This window comes from Netta rufina, assembly GCF_964035555.1.
Source record: "Netta rufina genome assembly, chromosome: 4".
NCBI lineage: Eukaryota > Metazoa > Chordata > Aves > Anseriformes > Anatidae > Netta > Netta rufina.
In genome coordinates, this window is record NC_140127.1 from 52498477 (window position 1) to 52524026 (window position 25550).

Below are 25550 nucleotides of genomic sequence, written 5' to 3' on the forward strand. Positions count from 1 at the left end.
GTTCCCTGATGCAGACCCAGGCCATGTGCTACATGGGACCGTGCAGCACCAGTACACCCCACTTGTAGTGTGGGGGTGCCGGTGGCATGAGAGCACCAGGAAAGGCAACTCACTTACCCTCCAAAGGGGGCACTGAATCTTGATTTGAAGGTTGCCTTTAATAATTCACCTCCAAAGTAACGGGGAAACTATAATATTTTTGAGACGAGAGAGTGATTGATTCTCGGTGGTTTGTATTAGAGCTGAAATTCCACACAGTAACCACATTGTTTGGAGAGCGCCTGAACAGATGGCGACCTCTAATTGGAAAATGGCATGCGCCTAAACAGGAAAGCCAGGAGTTGTTACCCTTTCCTATTGGAGTCACAAATCACCTGCCTTCATTAGAGTTCATCTCCACAGGGAAATAGCCTAGAATAACGGCTTTATACCAGCTCCCTTTGTGGAGGGTTAGTTTACAACACAAGCATCTCTACACCATACAATGAGGCTCCTGCAACTTCTGCTTTAGTGAAAGATAGCGCTGGTATATTTACTCGGCACAGTAAAATACCATGCAGATATATTAGCTCAGGTCTCAAAAGCAGTAGAGGCACATTAATGCAAGGAGATGCTGATCCTCATAAAGCCCCCAGAATATAATGCCCCAAGTCCTGCAGATAGCTCAGTTAGCAGCACTACATGGACCTTTCTGCTGGTCAGCCTCCAGCAGCTTCACAGCAGATTGATCCACAAGACAAAAGGAACCTTCCTGGGATGACAGCAAAAGCATCCAAAGGCAGAGCTACTACGAAACTGCATTTTTCTTCACAATGGACACACTTCCATTTCACGATAGACAGCATCCCTACATAGATTTTTGGACTCCTCCTGAAAATCTAAGTAGGTAAAGACTTGCTGTCATCAAGGCATTCTGCAAGGTTAAAAACACAAGCAGACACAAATGGATTGTGACAAAATAAACATGCTTCTTAGGGTGCCCATCCTGTCCACAGGAAGCACAGGATGACACTATACCTGGGCTCCCCTGACAGTTTCAATCTTTTCCAGGTCTCCAAATCTGCTTTTGTTATAGATGCATTCACAAAAAACGTATCTTCTTGAGGCTGAGGAAGGACACTCTGAGATTTCCGTTTAGCCAAATCGTCTCTCTCAGTATCAGGTACTTTCACTTCTTCCTCCTCCTCTGACTTACTCTTCTCAGTTTTCAGAAGTGTGTTCTCCTTGTGTGTCACTAGTTGCCTCGCTGCTGCCACGTGCACCTGGCTTCCTCTAATTTAACACACATTCCGTTTCAGGAAGAGAAGATATTTCGAGGGAGCAATGATAAATCAGTGTCATTAGAAGAGGTTCAGAGCACAAGAAGATAAAACTGAATTTATAAGCAGATTATTTTACATTAATTTTAGGAAGTAAACATGAGAAGTTCTGACATAAAGTGATTCCACCTACAGTATCCCGCTCATGCAGTATTGAGACCACTTCATTGTATGACTTCTGTTCCTACCATGAGCAACAAAAGCCTTGGAGTTATTCCTGTATCAAGCATTTCTGCAATAAGCCTTCCCTTAAATAGTTACAAATATCTCATTTCCATAATATTAGTGAAGTGAATTCAAGTTTTGCTCACAAACATACTACAGAGTTTCTTTGATCTTAGAGTCATGTCAATAGCATTAGAATATTAAAATTTGGTTATGTGTTCTTCAGATGCTGTGCCAGACTACTCATTACAAAATGTTAATGTAATCAAATTAGCAGCAACCAAAAGGCAAGTTATGCATTACTGAAAAGGGCTACTAGATATTCAAAGAAAATTTCTCAATGTATCAGTAATTACATTCAAGATCCCATGTAACGTGTATATAGTGGTTTTATCTAGGATCACTTCTCTTTGCACAAATAAATTTAAAAAAAGTTGTTTCCTGAAAATGGTGCATTCCTAGCAGATACCTATATTCAGCAGTTTCCTAAAGGTCTGTATCACTGAGTTGAAGAAAGATTTTTTAGGCCAAAATGTTGTAAGCCATACTCCATTTCTAAAAACAATACTATGTAAGAAACATTAGCTTTATGTGCAACAATTCAGTGCAGTATAGCAAGCACAGGTATTCAGAGCATTAACCAATGACTTAGATCTGAGTCCATGATTTATGCAGGGTATTAAAAGGGTATTAGATGAAAAAATTTTATCCAAACACATGCTTCTAAAACGTTCAGCAAAAGAGGGAACTGATGTGCAAACATATCTTCAAAGTTTATTTTCCGTTACTCACACTCATGAGCTGCCTCTACTTGGACAAAGAAATTGTCTGGTTGTTGTTATTTTACACTGTCAATTTAAGCTCACGGTCCTGATACTCTAACAAAAACTTCCAGTAATTAATCTAGATTATTTTTTTTTTGTTCACTTTATGATAAAACATTTGCATTACTTTACCCAGAAAATTTTTTGTACTCCAGACAACTTTAGCCCTACAAAGCAACATGAAATTAAGCATTGTAATAGAAAAAGAAAGACCATGAATGCACACCTTGCATGTTCCTGCTTTTCCACCTGCAATGGCTTTTTACTGTCTTCCAGTTTACCTTTATCTTTATTTGTGTAGGGTCCAATTATAAAGGAGTTAAATGGAACTATGTGTTTGGGCTGATTCATTCTGGCTCTCCGGGTAGCAAAGTCATCCTTCTCTAAATCAGGCACTCTACTCGCTGCTTCATCTTCCGAACCAGAATCCTTCCTTTGGTAACGTGTCATGAAGGGGTTCTCCTTGCGAAGGATGATGTCTGGGGTGCTTCCATTGTCTTCACATGCTTGCATTTTACTGATACAGAGCAAAAGTAAAGAGAGCTCTTGATGCATGAGGGGAGGGAGAGTGGAGCAGCAACACACACCTCCAGGTCATAAACCAAGCGGAGTTAATCAAATACGTTCCAGGCTACTGTTAGATTTGGCAATGACTTGTTATTAAAAAAAAAAAAAAAGGAATCATACAAGTAACAGATCTGCAAGGACTTCACATGGAAATCAATAATGTTGGATCTTTACTTATTTTAGTGACAGCTAGAAGAAAAAGGAAGAATTTGTTTACCATACTATGTGAATGTAGTACTGTACATGGCAGTGTGAAACTTCTTCAACACTTCAAAGAAAGAAAGATTTGACGCAAATACCTGATCCCTGGCCAATGCTGAATCCTGAAATACCAGCTAATATCTGGTACATGTTCATCTTAATGGCTCTGCTTTTTTTTTTTTTTTTTCTGAGAGAGAGAGAGAAACTTGAGTAATCACTGAGGCTGCATGCCCTTATATTCTTAACTGTTTTTTTTTTCTTTGTTTTTGTTTTTTTCCATGCACATTTGTGCTCGATTCTTTCCCCCAGAATAAGCTCTCTGTGCTGATGCTGACATACAATAGGGTGTTGAGTCTGCTAGAGATAGTAGCGTGCTGGCACACAGTGCCATCTGCCTTGGTCACAAATGACAGCAACACCAACACAACCTTGGTGCCCCTGAAGATTACAATGATAAAGACCCTTGACAGCTGGTGCCAAGAAAGACTAAGCTTATTTAACTTGCAACAGTCAATATTCTTAAGTAAACTGAAGAGACAGATGGCAAGAGTTAGGCCAATCTCACGTTTGAAAACCAAATTGTATTCAATGATATTTTGGAAGTTGGATATTGAATATTAGAATGTTCTGTGTAGCACTTTTGTAGGCTGCAAATATCTCACTTTTCCTCTTTCTTACAGCACACCGTGCTATACAAAGGAATAAAAAGGTATCACATCAGATTAAACAAACTGACATGAAGAAAGTAAATCTAAACAGCTTACAGGTTGTTGTCAAGTCTCTCCTCTACTTTAGAAAACAGTACAGTCATAATTAACTGTGTTTCTAAACCGTATAAAGTCCTACACACTCCTTGTACCTTTCATGGCTTCAGCTGCCCTTTCAAAGTATTGCTAAACAAGCTTTAGAGAAAATATACTGATCAAAAGCAGCTGAACTCTTCCTAAAGTTTTAGGCACAAGAGAACAGGTACCTAGAAGTCATATGCACTGGGACCTGTTCTGCCAAATAAGCCAGGGAATATGATTAACTTGATTCATTTTTAACCAGACCTTACTACAGGTACCATTACTCTTTTCTGAAAACTAATAATCTGGAAATAATTTTCAGAACTCTGGCCATAAAGAAGACATGTAAAATCACGTAGTACTCCATTAAATCATGCTTATATTTACTTCTTCAATGAAGATCCGTAATTTTTTGTCTGGTAAGGTTGGGGGTATTGTTTTGTACTTTTAGTTTCTAAGAATTATGTATAACCAAGTGATTATTCAGTAAAAACTAATGATTTTTCCAGTCTCATGTCTATCAATGCTACTGAGCATCAAACATACTATTTCTGAGATGGGTGTTTTCAGCTACAAAGAAATAGGGCCTTAAAATATTCAAAAGAACAACTATGAGTCACTGTGATGAGTAACTGAAGAACTTAGGGCTTTTAGTATGTAACTAGACTTCCACAATTGTTTCTAGGTTAAGAATATTTTCCATTCATTTCCATTCTGTTTTTACTGGAGTCAGAGATAAGCTGTGATGTTTTGGGGTCTCCTGAATTCACTGTGTGACAGTTTTAGAAGTGACTTTTAAGGTCAATTTACCACAGAGATAGCAAAGAGTGTAGATGTGAAGCTTGCACTGCATATTTGCCAATCGCTGCTGTACACCCAGCCCCAGCCCTTGCAGAAACACCATACACATCCATGCTGCTACAGTAGGTGCTGCCTTGCAGAGCATCAGACCCTGGGTGTTTGTGCTGAATGAAGCAGGGTCTCGTACAGGCTTGTGGATCTGTCTGTTGCGTTTCAGAACAATGAGAGGGTTTTGCATGCTTCTGCACCATCAAGATAAGAGTCCACATCCCTTTCACAGAGAATGTGCCAAGAATTCTTGGTTTGCTCACATTTCTCTTACCCTCCCTTTCTGCATCATCTATTAGAACAGACATAATTCTTCTCCTCTTTTTAGGGAGTCTCTATGAATCTGATGCGTATCTCTCAAATACAATAGTGTAAACAAGAGACAGATGCATACAACAAGCAAGCATGAAGGACCATACGTCAATAAAACACCGTGTTATAAAGAGACAATATACTCCTTTGGGAAGGGTGAATGCTTTTTGGCATGCAGTCGTACAGCAGCTAGTTCAGTGGAGTCCTTTCCGAGAACATGCTACAGCAATGGAGATAAGCACTTAGATTCCAAACAAAAAATGCATTTGCATACAAGTTCAAATCCTTCCTGTGCCAGACCCAGAAATGTCCCCACTGAGTTTCAGCTTTAGGAACAATTAGATGCCTTGTAGAACTCAAAGTCACAGTGGGTGTCATCCAGAGGTCAAAATGTCGAGAGGAAAATGCCTGTAAACAACTCAGAGCGAGTGGAAAACAACTGAGAACCTCAGGTGAAAGGAGAGAGGCTGACAGTGTAGGAAAAAGTTCAAAGAGGAGGGGCAAAAGGAAAAAGAAAAAAAAAAAGATCAGAATACAGAACCAAGTGGGACTGAGAATTGTTCAACGCCACTAGTGCACAGAAATATGAATTTGATTTCAAGGAAAAAAGAGAAAATTGAGAGGTTCGAAGTCCAGGGAATGAGAATGAGACGTTAAGAAAGATGATCAAATGCTCTACTGTATCCTGAAGCATCGACACCAAATTCTTCCCTTCTCCTCACTCGCTATACTTCCACAAACACAGAACCTTCCTTACAGACCCATGTCCCCGATACACCTTCTGCTGTGTCTTCCTATGATTCCCAGGAGCAGGCTGCTACTACACTACAGTGAAGCTTGGGATACAAAGCTCAGTTCTTTGACCCTCATCTTGGGCAGAAAACCAGCAGCTTCCTCCAGCTGCCACATTCCAGGAGTTGTGTCTGCTGAGAGCAAGGAGGGACCATGGCTGGTTATATCCGCTCCCTTCTCCCCTTCAGCCCTGTCAGGACAACAGATTGTCCAAGGAAAGAGGAGACCCAATTTCATGCTAAAGAGCCAAACACTTGCCCAGATGTGCTTCACTCCTGAAGAACAAGTAAGTGGGTCAAACACAGGGTTGGAAAAGGGGCTCTTGGATAATACCTTCCAAATGCAAACGCAGGCAGTGCCATTAGTTGTTTGCTGCACTGCTAAACACAAGCTATTACTATGTATCACCATGAATATCAGCCTTGGACTCAGAACACAATTATGCTCATATCCTACTGGTTTATGGGTTCCTGATCAATGAGCACACTAGCTGAACCTGAAGGACTAATTTCTGACTGACAGTCCTTCTTTATTAGGGCTTTGTAAAGTGGTACTCCACAACCACATGCAAACACTGGTTCTTGACAGCTTCTGAGTGACCTAGGAAAAGGACATACGATGTGTAAAGAGTGTGACTTTTATTTGCACATGATATATGTGCACATGGCTGTAGACCAGCTTAATTTATGTGTAAGCAAGCTGTATAACATAAGAGCTGTACTTTCAGCTTCTACCACCCTCCAAACCCAGCCCATAGACCCGCATCTGCTAAATTACCCACTGTCAAGATTTCACCCCATGATTTACCAAATTCACATCTCAAGAAGCTGCCTTAGTCAGAATAGAAATGCGGTGAGTATTTTCCTCAATAATCCAAAGGAAAATGTTTTAGATGGAAGGACATTTGGACACTTACCCTTTAGCCAAATCATTTTGATCATCTATAAGAGCCTAGTCTGCAGGCACAGTGGTTAAAAATCTCTCTCATGCGGATGGCCCGCAAAGCACATATTTCATGAGGACTTGGTATCTGATCACGGAAAGGCATGGCAGTGAGCCTACGCATCAGTCAGCTTGTTAGTTAAAGAACAGGAAATAACCAAATTGAACCATATCCAAAAATAAGTAACACAGGTAATAAGTGAAAAACTACTGATACTCCATGCCAAAGTCAGTCAAATGGTGATTGCAGAACTATGCCTCCACATTTGAACTGGTACATGTGTTAACAAGCACTTTATACTTTTATAGTTCCTGCCTTTAAAAATAAATGCATCATTTATTAACACGGCTAAAAACATTAACCACATAAAAACTGTGAGTCAGTAAACTAAAACACCCCATCGCCAACAAGTGTATATCTGAAACTTTTGCCTTAAGAAGGCATTTTTAATACACATTTCTATGTATTTTTTATTAAAATGCAAGAAAGCGTTAAGTGGGAAGTGACATGTAGTTTGTGTAGTAGTTTCCTTGGAGTTTGTTGTATGCTGTAACACAATACAATTGCTCAACACAAATTCAGTTAGCATCATACAGCTCTCCAATGCACAACTGCCACTTCACAAGCTTTTTCATACCACGACCTTCACTAAAAGGCTAGCCATTGTGAGTGCTTAGCAGGTTGGATTTTTGTTAGAAGTGAAGTCACAGTGGATTGAGGAAGCCCACACTTCAGCCAATCCTAAAAATATGAAGCGTGCACAATTTTTCACACTCTTGGGCTAACCTGCCATAGCGCTGGGCTGCTGACATGACCTTAATGCCAGCTTGTTCCAGTCTTCGTAACTTTCTGATCTCTTCTGCATCTTCCCCCTCAGGTGCTGATGTTTCTTTTGCACTACATGAAAGAGACTGTTCTATGGAGTTTCCTTCTCTTTGACTGAAACCTACTTGCTGTTTAATAGGGCTTTCCTCAGGAGCCACGGAGCCCATTTTCTCCTTTTCACACAGTTCTGACGTTTCATTCTGTTCTTCTTCTATGGTTTCAGGTTTGCTATTGAATTATACAAGGTGGTTTAATGTATGTTGTGCCTGATACATAAATACTTATTTATTATAAGCAAATTTTGTTGATATCAAGATGTCAAAGGATATTCTGATGGATGGCGCAGGAAGATAGTTATGCTTTTTAATGGAAGTTGCTCTGAGGCCAAATCAGAAGTGAAATATCTGTTGACAAAACCAGCACCCAGAAACACATATAGCCACAGTTATATAAACCATACTAATACATAGCATACATATAAATTAATTTAAAATGCAGGAAAAAACATTACCTATTTTGATTAAATACAACAAATGTTGCTTTTAAGTATCATCTGTCAGTGAGTAATTGTCTTGAGAACTGAGAGAGGTCATCCAGAGCAATGTTGTCCAGCCTTGGGTTGAGTCATCCACCATGGTGGTTATAGTAACCAACATTGTGTCAAACACAAGCAATACAATGCATTGTATGGTAAACAATAATGATATAAAGACAATGAGTTTCTCGTTGCTTTTCTACCATCTTCACTGATTGCTACAATTGATCAGTACCACCTCAGCAAGAGATTTATTACAGCAGAAGGTGCTCCATACATCTCACGAAAAGAACAATAATCAGCTGTTTAAAGCATGGTCAGTGAGGAAGGGAAAAGTTAGACAGGCCAGTCTTACCTAAAAGGTCTGTCTCCTAGCGGTGAAGTCGCGGTGCTCCAGCTCTTCCGATACTCTTCTCGCTCAGCTTTCTTTTTCCGAAGGGGAGCAGGTACATAGAAAGTCTGATTACTCTTGTTCGGGAGGTACTGGTTAAAAGGCACAGCTGATTTAGGTTCACCGTGTGAGGTCCGCCTTGCCAACATATCATCTTTTTTCACATCTGGCATCTTTCTGTGTGGCAGGTCAGTTTCTGAGTCACTTCCTCTCCCTAGTGAGGAAGGAGAAAAAAGTCCTTCTTTTCATTTCCATCCAGGTTTTTTAAAATTATAAATCAGAGAAGACGCCACCAAAAAAAAAAAAAAAATTTAGAATGTAGTATCAAGAAATGAACTCATTTTTACCTGTATTTATATTTAAAAATCAGACACAATGTAGTAGCTGTAGTATCTACACAGACAGTAAACAGTTTTTCTATCAATGCTTATTTTGTACCCCTGACAAACTTCAGCCACAGCTCATGATACAGGATGTTCTGACAAACTCGGGGTCAGATTAAGCCAGATTTGTCACTCACAGAGAACAGCTAGAGAAGCTTATTTGGCTAACTGACTCCTAGTTGTATGTTTGGATATGTTCGACCTGGTTCACACTCGTGAACCTACACTTACACTTCCGTATCACAAGCTCAGTAAAAAAGGGCTTCATACTGCATTTTTATCAGAACAGCATGAATATGCATGTTTCTGGAGACACGTATTAACTGTACTTCGAATGCACACAGCATCAGCTTTGGTCAAAACCTAAGAATATAAATTCCTATATAGCATCAGCTGCTATAAACTGTGAGACTCAGATGGACTGTCTTCAGTCTCTCCAGCTGCCTGGTCAGTTAGTCTCCAGTTCAGTGCAAACAGACAAGGAAACTTCATCCTCAGATGGGAAGGGGCAATCTGCAGCATTTATGGGTTAGATCGGTGCTGCAAAGACTGAAGAATACTTGTTGACAAAGATATCCAGTGAGAGAGGAAAATCAAGAAGTTGCAGAGAATAAGATGGGAGATGAACAGAGCTGAGCAGCCACTTTGTTTTGTACAAATGAACTAAGCCTCCTGATATTTACAACCCGTTTAAAAATCATGTTCACAAAAGCTTAGCAAAGACTATTCCAGATTGAATATACAGTTGAAAATAAGACTCCCAAATGGTGGGACAATTACATGAAAGGGCATTTGCAGTGGAACTGCCCTCACAGCCATTTGGGAATACACTTCACAGACATTCACTGGATTCCCTGCACCATCATGAGCCTTTTTAAGTAATTCACAAAGAAGCCATATAAATAGTTCTCTCTCATCATCACAGGCCCTGGTTTGATGAGTGCAATACTCAACCAATTCTTCGATCAGCATTCAAAACTTCTCCCAGCTTTGGAGTGTTGTCTCTCCGGCGGTTGGCCTCTTTGCAACACTTGCATATGCAATAGTTGTTCTCCCTCCCTGGGGCGAGGGGGAAGCCACCCAGGTTGTGTCCTCTTGCTAATTCACTCTGCTAATAAATTACTAGCTAATTCGCTGAGCTACCTCATGAAAAACTGAAAACAATGAAGTCATAAAAAAATCACAAGTAGCTTTGTATAATTCAAAGTAGGGGGAAGGAAAAGAGGTCCAAATATGTTAGGAATGTTTTTTTGCAAAGAGCTTTTGAAGCAGATTTCATGATTCAATGTTTGCACGGAGAGAGATGAAGAGGGAAAGGGAACAGTAAGACAAGACAAGACATAATGGAAATGAGTTAGACAAAATTCACAATGTACTTTTTGCCAGTAATGTTTAGCTTGGACAATTTTGGTAAAGACCATATGAAAACTAACAATGTGATTGGTAACCTCAGTCTATAGCTCAACAGAAAGTGAAGATACAACCAAAAAATCAAGTGTCTGAGGACAGCAGAGGTTTGAAGAGCTGTAATACCATTAAACTAAGCAGGGACAGCTTAAAAGAAAGTGAAAAGATCCCTTCATGTTATTTGCTATCCTATTTGCTCTTGACTTTGTTCTGGTGTTTATTTTTGTACTGCATGAAAACTAGTCTTGAACAAGCAGACAGAAATGCTGGAGCAGATAACCACAGCGGCAGCAGAACTGTAACAGATTCCTCTCCCTCATTACTTATGTGCCTACAAGCACATCCAAGCTGAGTACTTCAAAGAAAAACAGCTTATTTAATTATTCATATTTTATTCATAAAATTATTTTCAGCTCAAATTTGAAAAAAAAAAAATCACTTGAATCACTTGAGGCCAGAGCACTGAATGGAAGATGCAGCTGCGTTCTACATTTATAACATTAATTTTGTTCTTCTGCATTTCCAAGTAGAAGAAGAAACAGCCAGTTTCCACAACCCCTAACAAGCAGTTATATACTACAGACTTGTACACAACAGAGTGTCAAGGGGCCTACACGAGTTCATAAAAGGCACCACACACAACTGCCAGCCAAGCAGAGGATTTATGCATTCCCAAATACGTTCATTTGTGGCTCTGTGCAGGTCAGACTGTAGTTCTACTGCTTTAAATGAACTGTTCTGCTCCATCACTGCTTTTGTTTGCTTTGTGCCAAGTGACAGGGCCCAGGTAGGACACCAGAGCAGTCCCTGAACAGAGATAGGGACTGCAGGTGGCTTAGTGAAGCTCATATCACTTAATGCTTCTAACTGAACTTGTCATCACTTTACGATCACTTACATGACCTCCATCCATTATTTTTTTTTCTAGGAGTACAAGGAATCATAATTTTATTCCGTATCACATTCTTGGGTTTTTAAAGATCCTATCTGAGCTGAGAGAGAAGCAAAGCAAGCAAAACCTTTTCCTCCATCCAGCTTTGCATAGATAGTATTTCTATCAACAAGTACATGCAGCTGAGTGAAACACCAGCCTCTTGGGGCCACAGAAATAGGTCAGGCAGGGAAGAGGTGAGCCAAGCTACACCTCAGCTGCAACTCTTGGAGGAGTCAGCTGTGAAGTTAAGGCAGCAGAAAGCAGGGAAAATGGGACATATTAGAAAGGATTTGCAAGACAAGTCATACATATGCAAACTACATCTGCGTGCACCCCCAGTCTGGATACGGTTAAAAATCAATTTTTAAGAACAAGCTCTCTATGCTTGCATCTTATTTTGTGCTTGTCATGGACTCAAGAATGTGACAAGATAGTATGTCTTAGCTGTGGCAAACAAGCAACCACAAAACCTTACTAAAATCTGCTAATGCAGCAGAAGCTGATGGGAAGCAGCTACAGGCTGGTGTAAGTGACTGCCCAGCAAACAGGCAGGGACCTCGGACACTTCTTCAAGCAGCCAGGACAGGGCAACACATCTCAATTAGGCCACGTGAGATACGCGTATTTGCCTTTTGTCTCATTGTAAAAGGCAGAAAAATGCTTTGTAACATGGAGACTGTCTTCAGTTCAGTGTCTTAGGGGGCATGAGGCTGTTCCAAGGAATCAGCCCCAGCACATGGTTCTGGATGGTTGACCAGAATCAGTCCCAGTAAGACATGCCACTCTAAACAGCCAGGCAGCAGCACAGCAGAGGTTAACTCTACTCTACCCTCAGCTCCTTTACAATTCATCTGTGATACCAGCTCTCCCTGCCAGCTTTCCAGTTTTAAGGAGTTCCCCATCACCTCAGGAAATCTCTCAGGCGTCCGGTTATGATTAGCACCAGTTTCCTTCGCACTGCCAAAAGCAGTACGAACATCTGGTTCCTACCAAAAAGTCTTTCTGCCCCTCCTTTTTTATTAAATAAATAACATTACTAAGGAGAAGTGATTCATGTGTGGAATATAACTTCATGATGAAGTTCAACTGACTCATTCGTGTATCGTGAATGTAACCAAGCAGACGGAGCCTGAATCAAGTGTCCTTTTGTTCTGACCTGGAATCCTGCTCAAGACAGGTAACCTAAGTGCGTGCTCTACACCTGCCCCTTGGCAAATCCTTCCTCATGCAGCATGCTGTGTTTACAAGCCTCAGAAAGCCTCTGAAAGAAAGACAAGGAAGGCAGAAAAGCAGATCCCCTTCTGTAAGCCAAGAACTGCGTGTCCTGACTCAAAGGTGTACAAAGATGGACATGGCTCTGAATGTGGGAGCTAGTCTGTTGCCCAATTTCCTAAATAGCACAAAAACAAACATGGTACTTGGTGACATGTTTTATATCAGACCTGAAAATTCTGACAAGTATCAGATATTTCCATGTCATTTATCTGGCTAGGGTTTATCTAGGCAGCATTCTGTTCACTTCAATATTTCCCCTGTTCCTACGCTTTTATTTCTTGGTCCAGCCTAGTTCAAAAGTTAAAATGAGTCTGCACAACATCCTCTTACACCGTAACCCAGAAAAGCACTATCCCAATAATAAAATTACACTGCAATGATGTAACTCATTTTCCAATGCTACACTAGCCTAACTGAGACAGACTTCAAGTAAGCTGTTGGCAAAGTCATCTAAACCTCAGGGAGCACAAATCAGCATTCACAGAGCAGCTCTCCTGCTGGATTAGTGATTCAGAGGCTGCGTCCAGCTTCTGAATGGCACATTTGCTCCAGCAACGCGTATGCCTCCCTGCGACCAGCACTTACCATCACTGCTTCCTCTGAGCACTACATCTGGAGACGGTGTCTGCTGCGAGCGGGAGCCAAAGGAGTCCAGGCTGTCGAAGGAATCATCTCTGCCGTGGCGCGGTGGGGAGAGGGAATCGCTGCGCTCGGAGTCCCAGCAGTCTATATAACCGCTGTCACGAATGCTGCGCTTTGGACTCTCAATATCCTCTGTTTCCTACATGGGAGTACAGCAGGTAGCTCTTCATAAAGAAGCCACTGACATACCAATGAGATTCATTACACATCAGGTAACAAAGCATCTTGCAGAGTGCTAAAAATCTCTTTCCCCCCAAGAAGGATTTCCTTGCTTTCTGCCCTTTCTCCCCTTCAAAATGAAAGTGCGAGCTTGCAATAAAACCCCATTTTATGCTGACCAAGAGCGAGGCATGCTATTAGATTAGCACGATGAACTGAGAAAAAGTTGCAACAACTGAGTTAATAAAGTGATCAAAACCGAGAGAAACCTGAAACTTGACTTGTCGTCCACAGTCCATAGCACCGACAAAAGCACTAGCATTTTAACATCATGCCTGCATCAGGTTTAAGTCTGCTGCCTTCCAAAGGATTCCCCCCGCCCCTTGCCTATCTATTGTATCTGGCTGGGACACCAGCAGACAGCATTTGTTGTTGCTGCTTCAGCTCGGCAAAATAATGAAGCAGTGTGCCCCAGCCTCCCTCTACCTTGAAGAGAAATTCCTGTTATGAAAGAGGGATGTCTTTCTGAAGCAATCAGCAATGAAAAATATGCAAAACGCTTTTCCTGATGCCTCAGAAGAATTCAGTTGTGCTCTTTACTCTTTGCCAGCTCCTGGCTCTGGGGGATATGAAAGCACTTGTAGCTGACCCACATGTTCAGAGCAGGGAGAACAATGGTTGTCTTTGACAGCCCTGTGATTATAAATTCTTTCCAGTGCAAGCAGCACATACTAAAACACTGAAACTCCAGCAGAGGAAAAGGTCAATAGAAGCCATCCTCACCCTTGCATTATAATAAATCCCTTGTTTTAGAGAGTGTCTTAACATTAATTACAATAGCACAGGCGGAGAAAAACAAAAATAACTACTTTCATTCAAAGATAAACCTGTTTTTTTTCTCCCCCGACAGTAAGTAAAGTCAGAAGTGTGGGTGCCATTATCAGACTGACATTTTGCGACCCGAAGAGACTGGAATGTGTTTTTTTTCCCCTCTCCTTCCAGCAGCACTTGAATATTAATTCCTAATTAAGAAGCACCCCCTGGTTACCGCTAGCCGGAGCACAATGGCTACGTTCAGCTCGGCTCCCTCTGTCCCTGATGCCTGAGGTTTTACCCGTGACCGTGCTGCCAATGACGAGGTCCGTCCCCAACATCCCCGTGTGCCCTGGCAGGCCACCTCCGCAACAAAGCACGTTTGCTGGAGAAGCGACTGCGGGAGGAGAGCACTGCAACAAAAGCCTTCACGGAGGAAGGCAGGGAGGCTCGAAGCGAGACGGAGACGTCAGACCCAACGTCCTGCAAACTTCTCAGGGAGAAGGCTTAATTAGTGCCACGCACTGCTATGCTGCCAAAACACCACGCTAAGGACAGCAGGAAAGGTTCCCTAAGGCCAAGCTGAACTGTGGTAATGTCGGTGAGCAGGCTCCCTGCAAACTGAAGTGTTTCTAAAAACAAAATGTATCTATCAAAGTAGTAATCGAATCCCACACCATTTCCCTCCCCATCCTGCTTAGTGCATGAGCTACAATACTGACAGAAATGCCAGGGAACAAAGCTCTGTCTCCTTGCAATCTGCATGAGTTACACAGATCCAAGAACAAAAATAAAATCCTATCAAAGCCCTGTTTGTGGCACGATCCAAAATCCTTTTAAAATCCAAATTCCCTAAATCCCCTCATCTCTTCACACCAACCAGCTATTCCCGATCCTCAGGCACACTTCCATTTTCCTAAATTACCGTTATGTGAGTGACACAGAAATGCTCAGCGGCTACAGGACTTTAAAACTCAGGCAAGAAAAAGCCCCATCCTGTGTTTGCTATCTTCCAGAGTTTGAAAACAGTCCAATTGTGAACTAATGAGTTCTGCAGACCCTCCTTTCAAAGGCCTGTTTATGCTAATTCTGTGTGCGGCTCACCAGGAATTAGGAGGCAGGCACCAGGATGGTGGCCGAGACTTCTGCAAACATGCTCTTTACGGCCTTCCCCTTGGCAAACCACCCTCCCCACCAAACACCGCCTGCCAGACGGGTACTTGTCCTGCTCTGCACAAACGCCATCTCCCAAATGTTATCAGTGGGAAAAAAGAAGGTGGTTATCTGCAGGCCCGACAGCGCACAACCAGCCTTTCACATTAGCTAATTCAAAACATGGCACGTCGCTGTGTGGTAGCAAAAGCAGGACTGCCAAATGTCAGATGCGTTTCTGCAGGAACTTCCCCCCGTTAAATATAATCAAAAAGCCATGGATGTTTTGTCATTGGGAACTTCCAGTTGGAAAGCAAAGAGGAACGTGTATCCAAATGGTTAATAAAATTAAAAACAGAGTAGCAGGAATAAAATTAGAAATGAATAGCCCTTTCAGTATGAGAAGTAGAAAAAGATGAAGCCAAGACAACTTACATCTGAGCTCTTTTGATTTGCTTATTAAAAAAGAAGGGCAGGGAGGATTTATAGCAGAAGAACTAAAACAGGCTGAATTTATGGTAGATTTAATTATTAAATTCTGTGGAAAAAAACACCAGTAGAGAATGTGATAAAGTGTCTTTTCATCGCTCAAGCTCAGCTATAAAGAACATCAGAGCGTTACACAGCATGATTAACATGTTCTATTTTACGACCAAATCCTCTTCAAATTCAGTAACAGAGAAGGCCACAAGAGCCAAAGTGGAATACCACAGGGGCACGGAGTAGAGAGGTGAGCTTGAAATGAGTCGCCAGTGGCCCTCGTATCAGCACCACCTGAGCAGACTTTTCAGGACTTTGAAGAGCTCTGTTTTTACATTAAAGGAGTAGGTAGCTTCCAGCTTTTATGGGATCTCTGCTCCGCTCCCCGTTCCAACATCTGCAACAAATCAAGCCCCAGACTCTTGCTTTTGTCTTCAACCTGCAGCACTCGGCTCTGCCGGCCAGGCGCTCCGCTGTCAGCTCTGTGGAGAACCCTGCCTTGTGGGGCCAGCCTTCTTCGTCCCACAAAAGGGCTCAAGGAGACCTCCAAAAGTGTCTAATGGATAATTAGGTGCATAGATATGACCTGAAGAAAAAGGAGCCTGATGCTGTGAGATAAAAAATTAAAAAAGAAACTATGATGCCATAGCACTAACATTATAAAAACTTGCACTTCTGCCGTAGCTCCACTGCCCACCTTTGTTTCACCTTTCAGGTTTCAGACTTTGGAGGGGCAACTGCTCCTTCTTGCACCTTCTATTTGGAAACAACTCAAGTATAAACTTAATTTCTTTATTGCTTAGTCTCAGCGATATCACTCACATGGCAAAGTCCCGAGTAATTAGTGCAGGCCTTGTCAAATGAAGAACAAAATAAATCTCTACAGAGAAGCAGGAAGTTCCCTTCTCTCCCTATTTCCTTTTTTTTTTTTTTTTTTTTTTTCCACAGAAACTGGGCTCACAAACAGTGATTTTATCAGTCTAATTAGGGTTCTCTTGTCACACTAGGATGTAGAAACTGCTATCAGTCAGCCAAATATTTCTTCCTGTCTAGTGGCAGCTCATTGCTGGCCCTCTGAGACCCCTGAGTGAAGAGCTGCAGCTGGTGCAGATGTAGGAGCACACAGCTTGTGGACAGTAATGAGTGAAGAGGTTTTGTCCCCAGACCTACTGCCCATGGTGATTCAGCAGGTACATGAGATGGGGAAGGAGTGGCAGGCATGAAGCGGTTTGGGAGCTGCAGAACGTATCTCACATCATTTCACAAGCTGTTTGTCCAAGACACACAATACTGGGTGCTTCCATCTTCTTACGTGCCCACTCCTTGCTGCTGTCACCCCCAGTAAATGCATGCTTAGATACCAACGCTAACCACTACTGAGGTTAAGAGTCCCAGGTTGCAACCATGCTCCACTACTCAACCACAAATCCCCAGACCACTCTACAGCAATGACAACTTTTCCTTTCCAACAGAGTTCAGCTTTTCAGAAACCACTATGCCCTTTGTAAAACATCATCTCTTCCTTCTATCCGTCAGCTTTATTTAGATATTTCGGTTTCATGCTTTATGTTGCAACTCAAAAAAAAAAAAAAAAAAAAAAAAGCTACCCATGAGAACATGAGAATGAATGTTTTAAAGAAAAGAAATCTGCTCCTATAAGTCCTGCCAGCTTACTTTTGAGTCTTAACTCCTCTAGCTTGAAACTCTGTGTCATAAATTCATAAATGAAAATAATTCAAACCAAAAACTAAGGAAATGAAGACAACAGAGACACATGACAATTCTAAAGCCCTGCTTCACATCAAGTGCTGCATCATTAATATCACCACCAAGCTGGCTGCCAAAGAAAGTCATGTTTATGGCGTGGAAGAGTCAGACACATTTTCAAAGGAGGCAGGGGTTTGCTAAGTAATTTGTACTCCAGCCCAACATCTCTCTTATACTTAGTACAGAACAGGTTATTCACGGGAATAACAATTTCAACTAAATCCCCATTCCCAAAATGTAACAAAACAATACCTTTCTCATTTGTGCCAGCAAACCTTCAAACTCCTTCAGGTTCAGGGTTGATCCACTATATGACGTGCAGCTGTTTGCCGCTTTCCCTAGCCAATAAATGGTGACTAATACCTGCAGAAGTTAATAGGAATTAATTGAAGCCATCCTCACAGTTACTTAGCTTAATTTACTTCCCTTAAGCATTTCTCATTTATTCTAAACCACACAGCAGTACAAGACTTTGTTATAAACCTCCATTGAAAGGGAAGTGTCTGTCAATGGCTAAGCATAAATACATCAGGCAACTATGAAAATTTAATCATGTAACTTAACACGTTATATTCCTGGTATTGCTTTTATAAAAAATGGAACTGTCATGTCTGCCTGGAAAGCAAACACCAGAAATAGAATATGTTTGCCTCTATTTCAAGTAAAGAAAAGGTAATTCCATTTTTAATCATCTTAACATAGTTTATCAATTGATACAGGAACATTTATTCCCAGCGATCTGTTAGCTTAAAAAAATGCTCAGCCCAAGATTAATCAAAAACCACGAGCATCTGATTGTTTCCATTACACTAAACTGGAAAGAGTTAGTGGTTGCATTCAAGTTCTGACGATGTCTATCCGTAATTCCAAAGTCAATTCAAAACTAGCACAGAAGACAAGCCAAGAATTGCACTTGCAAATGTTTATATACCCTCTCACTCCTTTAGGTAGCAAAGAAATCTGATCTGACATGGCTGGGTCTGCAGTTGTTTTAGGGAAGGAGAAATTAAGAGGCTCAGGATGGTCACATCCAACACCTCCAAAAGCACCAATATTGAGGTCACGCAAGGAAAGCAAACAGTCCTCTAGACCCACATGTGTCTCCACTTATCTAGCTGCAATATCTTTAAAGGTACCTGTGCAGTAGCAACTTGGATTGGAAACTGTTCATCTAAGGAAATTCATGTCTGTGTTTTGCACTGGTTAAAAATATCAAAGCACCACCTCAGAACTTATGGCATTTTCTCATGTAGTGCTCGTTACTTCTGGCTATTCCATGACATAGCAAAGTATTTAACTGCAGAACAATCAGGAAATAGTTTGATGTGGAAAAGATGTGCAAACAATAATAAATGATAATTGCCTTTAATAGCTGCCATTAATCATCTTATAAAGTGAAATAAATGGAAGTACATTACTTTATGTACTGATGGGACAAGCCCATATAGTTTATACTATAAAGCGAATTAAAGAAATAGGGCTACAAGAAAACCTATGGGGGTGGTGGGGACAGGCATCTCTGCCAGACCTTTCCCTAAAACATGCGCTCAATTCCTTCAGTACTCCCTCCTCAGTCACATATACTAGGCTCCTGATTATCCTTTTTCAACCAACTTTCTCTACCATCTCTGTCCTTCCTACAAGTGTGATATCCAAAGTCACACACAGCACTTCAGCTGAGGCCCTGCCAGAAAATACTGCATGTGGCATGCAGATTGTCTGTTTAAAAACACAACCGTCGTGCATAATATAAATAATATATATGCCATTAAATTAATTGCATAGAGTTTTTTATACAGTTCAAATTTTTTTTCCTCATTTTTAAGATTATATCCAAATTGATACTACTGTGCTGAGGAAAACAAGGTGGTTTTGTCAATATTCATTTTTTTGTCTTGAAAAAAATAAGTATCTAAACAATTTTCCTTCAACCATCACTACTCAACACAGAACATCAAATTTATGTAAAGATCCCTTACTGTACATGTTCTCAAGTTAAGTGGAAACACTTGCCAATCTAGCACTCCTAGCAACGAGGAAGCTGGCCAATTCATTCAGCCATTCCGTTCTCTGATGAAGGTTGTGGGATTTTTATTTACTTCTGCTAGCATTTGGTCACCTTCTATCTTCTGCCTTTCTTTATCCATGTTTTTTGTTGTTTTTTTTTTTTTTTTTCCCCAAAAATAATGACACATTTGCAAGCAATTCCAATTGGCTGCAAGCCGAGATTGCAGTACTGTGCACCTGGAAAGTACACATTGCCCGCAAACACACTGTGGAGAACACTTTTGAAACCTTACCTTTGCAACGACACATCTATACAAATACACATAGCCAGCACCCAGAAGAGTGCTAAAATGCTGAAAGCTGAACTCTTCCCCTACAACTTTGCATGTCAGATGCAGAAGATATTACTTTAATGATGGTGGGAAAGGCAGAACAAAATAGTTTTCCTTTCCTTTCCTTTCCTTTCCTTTCCTTTCCTTTCCTTTCCTTTCCTTTCCTTTCCTTTCCTTTCCTTTCCTTTCCTTTCCTTTCCTTTCCTTTCCTTTCCTTTCCTTTCCTTTCCTTTCCTTTCCTTTCCTTTCCTTTCCTTTCCTTTCCTTTCCTTTCCTTTCCTTTCCTTTCCTTTCCTTTCCTTTCCTTTCCTTTCCTTTCCTTTCCTTTCCTTTCCTTTCCTTTCCTTTCCTTTCCTTTCCTTTTCTTAAACCTGCAGTCATGATTACTGGCTTGCGAAGTTATTAGGAAAAGGTCTTGGCATTTCCTAGCAGTTTATAGGGATGTAAGCCAAATATAAAATTGAATTTATAGCAGTTTACAGCTGACTAAGGAGCTAGTGCTTGCTAGGCTTTAGAAGAATACCTAACTCTGAGTCCAGCAAAGTTTAGCCATTTTATTTTCCACTTAACAATTACAGAATCCATTACCATTGCCATTAGTTCAAATCAGCAAGAAATTAAAGTTAAATGGAATTAGCCTTTCTGGGAAAACATTTATTTGGAAGAAAAACAAGAAAGCTAGCAAATCTCATAGAAAATTTGTATGCAGATGGAAAGGTAATTTGCTTCATTTTAAATCCTTTGTGCAAATTCACTTTATGTCTATATAGCCATGAAAGGTTTCAAAGCAGTAGCTTCATGGGCGAGTCAGGCCATTCCCACTGAAAGTTGTCCCACAGTAGACAGCACAGAGATCAGTTTGCTTATTTCTTTATCTAAGCAGACATTCTCTGTTTTATTTCTCCTGTAAGGCTGCTTTGCCATAGCTGCTCTACCTATGTTTCCAGAACAAGCCAGTTAGATTTGTATTCAGGACCTCTCAGCGATACTCAGCTATACAGGGTTTTTGCTGTTCTAGCTCAGGACAAATACAAGGTAAACCAGACCAAAAAAAAAATACTCCAGGTCATGTACTTACATTTTTCAGCTTCCTACTATAGTCAATGTTCCTGGTTGCACACGCACACACACAAAAAAGAAAGAGGAAAAAAAAATCAGAAAACAGACACACTTTTCAAGAGCATGTACGCAGCAGATCATGTTTTCCCTAACAAAAGTCTGCAGAATGCTTCTGCTGGCTGGAAACACATGAAAGCTAAGAAGATGTAGTTCACACATTCATTTATTCATAACGTGGGAGTATTTTGTCACCATTACTTCAATCATTAAATTATAATTCTGGAAGTACAAAAGAAAATGAGTTTGTAATGGTCCCACAGTAAAGTAGGACAGAGCCAAGAATATTTCCTTTAAACAGAGGTGCTGATTTGTTCAAAAAAGAAGACCAAAGACCTCACTGCTAAAATCCACTCTGCAGTAATCCAATAGTCAGGTTCTGCTCCGTGGTAAATCATGCAACCCATACAGATTCTGAAAGCAACTGAACATGCATATGACTCCAAGGAAATCAACACCAAGCATTAATGAAATATAGCAGGTGTTTCTGTAGAAACAAGCACCACAAAGAACAAAGCAGATACGTGAAGCAATAAAGATCCTGCCACTTACAACAGAGCCTGCTGAGGAAAGCATATTCTACTGTCTGACTGTATACTCGAGCACTCAGACTCAACATAGGCATCCTTCTCAATTTATTTTTTACTAACATTTATCAAAAAGGGAGTAAGTTTGTTAGAAACAACACAGCAGAATGTTTGCACAAACATAAACAACGTTTCAAAATTCAGCAGAGAAACCGTTAAAAAAAAAGAATGAAGGAAATGTGTATCACATTTAGATGCTAAAAAATAAATGAGTATTTCAGATTTAGTACAGATTGTCTCCTGATTATTGTATAACGGAATTGCTGTCTACTATAACATTACGTCAATATTAAAGGTTAGCTGACAAAAACAAAAATGAATGTACTTAAATCTGTGAGAATAACAAAAACTTAAATATAGGCCAACACATAAATGAAGAACTTTTGATATCTTTTTCAAGCCAAAATTTTATCCATCAATACCTACATGCTAAAAAAAAAAAGTACTATTTTTTCTTAATAAAATAGCAGTGGAAAAAGGTCTTGTTTAACAAGTCAAGAAGAAATTCCTTACAGCATTAGCTCATAACCTTTATAAGCTGAAAGATCCAAAGAAAATAGATCTAATACCTACTTCAATTAGCACCTATATGAAAAAAGGTTAAGAACTGTCATTACATTAATCATGTGCAATAATGTCATATTTGTCCTTTACCACTGAACAAATACCTTTTTTACTGTGTTAAAAAAAAAAAAAAAGTCTTCGAAGAGGGAAAAATCACCTTCATACTTGAGATCTAGCTAGCAGAAGACAGTCTTGAACATATTTCTCTACAAAAGTCATGGACTTGGCTTGTACACCTCTCTCGGTTACTCAGCATGAACTTGGACAGTACTAGAAAAACATTTGGCTCATTTCCACAGCTGCTTTCTCTGAAGAGCTGATGGGAGAAAAAAATCCATGCCAGTGAGACACTTCACATCTATCGAGCATCGTACACAGCTGAGGGCCAAGGTAGCTCTGCAGTTTATTACTCCTGGTGGAAGTTGCTTACATGCTGGACAGCTCTCCTTGGAGCTGCATGCGAGCCCCAGCCTCCAACCTGCTTCCTCCGAGCTGCTCTGCTCTCCTCACCTCCAAAAGATCCAGCTTCTTATAACAACCATTTATCTCTGGTTTTGTATGGAGATTAGGGGTCGTTTTGCAGCTCTCTCCAGCCACTCGTTGCCATGATTTTACAGGACGTGACGAGGAACCTCCTTCATGGCAGGATTACCAGATTTAGAACTAGGCTGGGAAAACCTCGTTGCAGGCTCATTACACGGTCCCCTCTGGTGCTGTGTACTCTACTGGTATGTACATGCAAGAAGTGCCTCAGACTTGGAGCCAGAAACTTGGAAAGGAGCAAAAAGCGGGAGACTATTCCTCAAAGCAAGGAAAGTGGCCAGTTTGATTTTTCAGAACCTTTGAATTTTCCCAGACAGTGCTGAACACCAAGAAAACTTGCCCAGCTTTCAGTGCCAGAAGGGAAAAAAAAACCTAGAATGCCGCTGAAATTCAGTAAATTGTTTCCATATACTTTGCTAAAATGGATATGTCTGACCAGGATTTCATTAGTGATTTTTTTTGGCCAAATCTTTCTGGCCAAATGAACCAAGGCCATTCAATCAACTCAGCAGTATTTGCTTGTCTGTGGAGCAATAACTTTTTAGTATAACATGACAGACCTGAAGAATTCATGAAAACTTCATGACAAAAACAACTAAAAATCTTGTTAATTTTATGAAACACAGTGGGTGCTCTTGCTTTTTGGGGGTGGGGAACTTGACTGGCACTTGTATAAATGAGTAAAAAAAGGAGTTTGACTGTTCCTACACGATGGCAACATCTTCCCTGAAAGGATCATTTTCCATTTAAGACCTCCATGACTGCACAGACTTCGACTGAAGCCTGCTCTCTGCAAACTTAAGCTACTCAGTAATTCTTTCTCTGCCAATTTCATATCCATACTTCACATCACTTTGTAGTATAAAATGCTGAAAATACAAGCACTAGAGTCTGAGCACCTCGCTATAAGGGATGTGTATAAACCATGGCAAAAAGCTATTAATTTTGGAGCTTTTTAATTTTTTAAAATCATTTCAGACAAAAAAAGAAAGAAAGAAAGAAAGAAAGAAAGAAAGAAAGAAAGAAAGAAAGAAAGAAAGAAAGAAAGAAAGAAAGAAAGAGTGAATTAGTTATTAATTAGTTATTAGATTAGTTATTAGCAAGAAAAAACTCTTGATATGTGTGTGGTAATCTGTGTGGCATCTAAACTGTGGCGTTTCCAGTTCATGAAGTTTGGACAGAAATCCTCAGCCCAAATGCCGTGTCACAACCTATTGTTCTTGATAGAAAATAAACAGACCATGCTCATTGTCTGCACCTTGTTGAGTCTGAGACCTATAAATGTCTTATAACGCATCTTCAAAACAGTTTAATCTGTGATAACAAAGCAGTGTTTTTTTTCCACAGCCTACATTGTTCATAAATTGGGTAGACTAAGAATGCTATCAATTTAAACTCACAAACCCTGTAAGTCCCACACAGTCTCTTTGTTTGAACTAAATCAGTATTTTAAAAGAACTGTGGTTGATCTCTTTGGGAAAAATAACACATAGACAAAAACTGTTGAAGAGAATGATGTATTCTTCCCAGCACTGGAAGTTTCAAAAATCTCAGCTTATTTGCTTTATACATGTGACAGTTCTGTACCTTATTTGCTCATCCTCAAATATTTATCATCTAGTCACATGCATCTGAGAGTGTAACATGCTCAACACAAACTGCTGTTGTACTTACTTGACAGTCACTCTGTTCGATGTGTCCTGCAGGTCACCAGGATCAAACAGCTGAGATTCTTTAAGTCCCAGCTCTTTGCAGCCTCTTAAGAATAAGATGATGTTGTCCTGAAACAAGGCACAAAAAAAGTTACTTCTAACTTTTCTTCATTTGAAAAGGTAATCTTACTGAACCAGTATCTCCCTAATTCAGTAACAGCTCACTGAGTCGCATCATTAGCTAGACAAAGAACTAAAGCCATTGCCAGTCACATAATTCAGTAAGACAGTATATGTTGTGCTTGAAAACCAGATAAATGTGAAATCAAACTATATATATACTAACAGCAACAAGTTTGTTGAATTTTCTCTTTCCAAACCCAGATGTTGGCAACTTCTTTACATGAAAAGGCCCTGATAATTTCCCCACCTACTGCTGTAGGCTGCCAACAGAAGTCGAGCATGTTACAAGGCAGAAAAGAAATGTCTGGATTTCTGAAACAAGTGGGAAAGGCAGGTATGGAACATGAACGTCCTTTCACCAATTAAGCAAACAGTTTGTTCAGAAAGCGTTCTGCATGTCAATACAAACACAAGCCAGTTACTCCTATTTCCCACAAACATCTCCTTGCCCCTCTGACCTTAAGCAGTCAGAAAAATCTCTTTGGGAAAAGAGGCAGGTACTCCCTCCACAAATAATAATTTTAAAGTTATACTTTAGATAACCAGTGTCTGTAAGCAGAAGCAACATCAACTTTGTAATACCATTCATGGAGGATTTACACTTACTGTTGCATTAATCAATGATCAATAATCAAACTTACTGATGTTTGACTTACTGTTGCCTTAATCAATAACTGAAATTAAGCCCAAGCTGATGCAAGCCTCTTTCAAACCAAAGAGGGCTGATGGCACATGGGTTTGCGCAGAGGGATTAAATCTGTATGTGTGCACAGGTGTTTAATGTGTATTTTATACTTACACATTTGCACATACATCACCACCCCTTTACGGAACTAGTGAAGCTATCTTACATGTATGTAGATAAGAGCTGAAGATCAAGTGAACAAGTTACCAGATGTGTACACTGCTATCTCAGCAGCTGCAATGGTACGTGTGTGGACAGGTGTGGACATATAATGTACAGCTTGATATCCTCTAGGGCCTCTCATCTAAAACCTCCAGCAGGAGGTGACCTGCCCTGTGAGCAGTTAGGAGGAGAAGCC

At 40.5% G+C, this 25550-nt stretch overlaps 1 protein-coding gene across 2 annotated transcripts in view; it reads right to left on the reverse strand.

Moving 5' to 3' along the window:
* LIMCH1 (LIM and calponin homology domains 1) overlaps nucleotides 1-25550 on the reverse strand; it is a 172317-nt gene that overhangs the window by 48623 nt on the left and 98144 nt on the right. For both annotated transcript variants that reach the window (XM_084286398.1, XM_084286397.1), the window contains exons 4-11: nucleotides 24347-24453; nucleotides 20941-20971; nucleotides 17776-17886; nucleotides 13096-13291; nucleotides 8476-8725; nucleotides 7547-7813; nucleotides 2535-2825; nucleotides 1018-1272 (exon numbers count right to left, since the gene is read on the reverse strand). In XM_084286398.1, coding sequence (XP_084142524.1) covers nucleotides 1018-1272; nucleotides 2535-2825; nucleotides 7547-7813; nucleotides 8476-8725; nucleotides 13096-13291; nucleotides 17776-17886; nucleotides 20941-20971; nucleotides 24347-24453 — 1508 coding nt within the window. The remainder of the gene's footprint in view (nucleotides 1-1017; nucleotides 1273-2534; nucleotides 2826-7546; nucleotides 7814-8475; nucleotides 8726-13095; nucleotides 13292-17775; nucleotides 17887-20940; nucleotides 20972-24346; nucleotides 24454-25550) is intronic.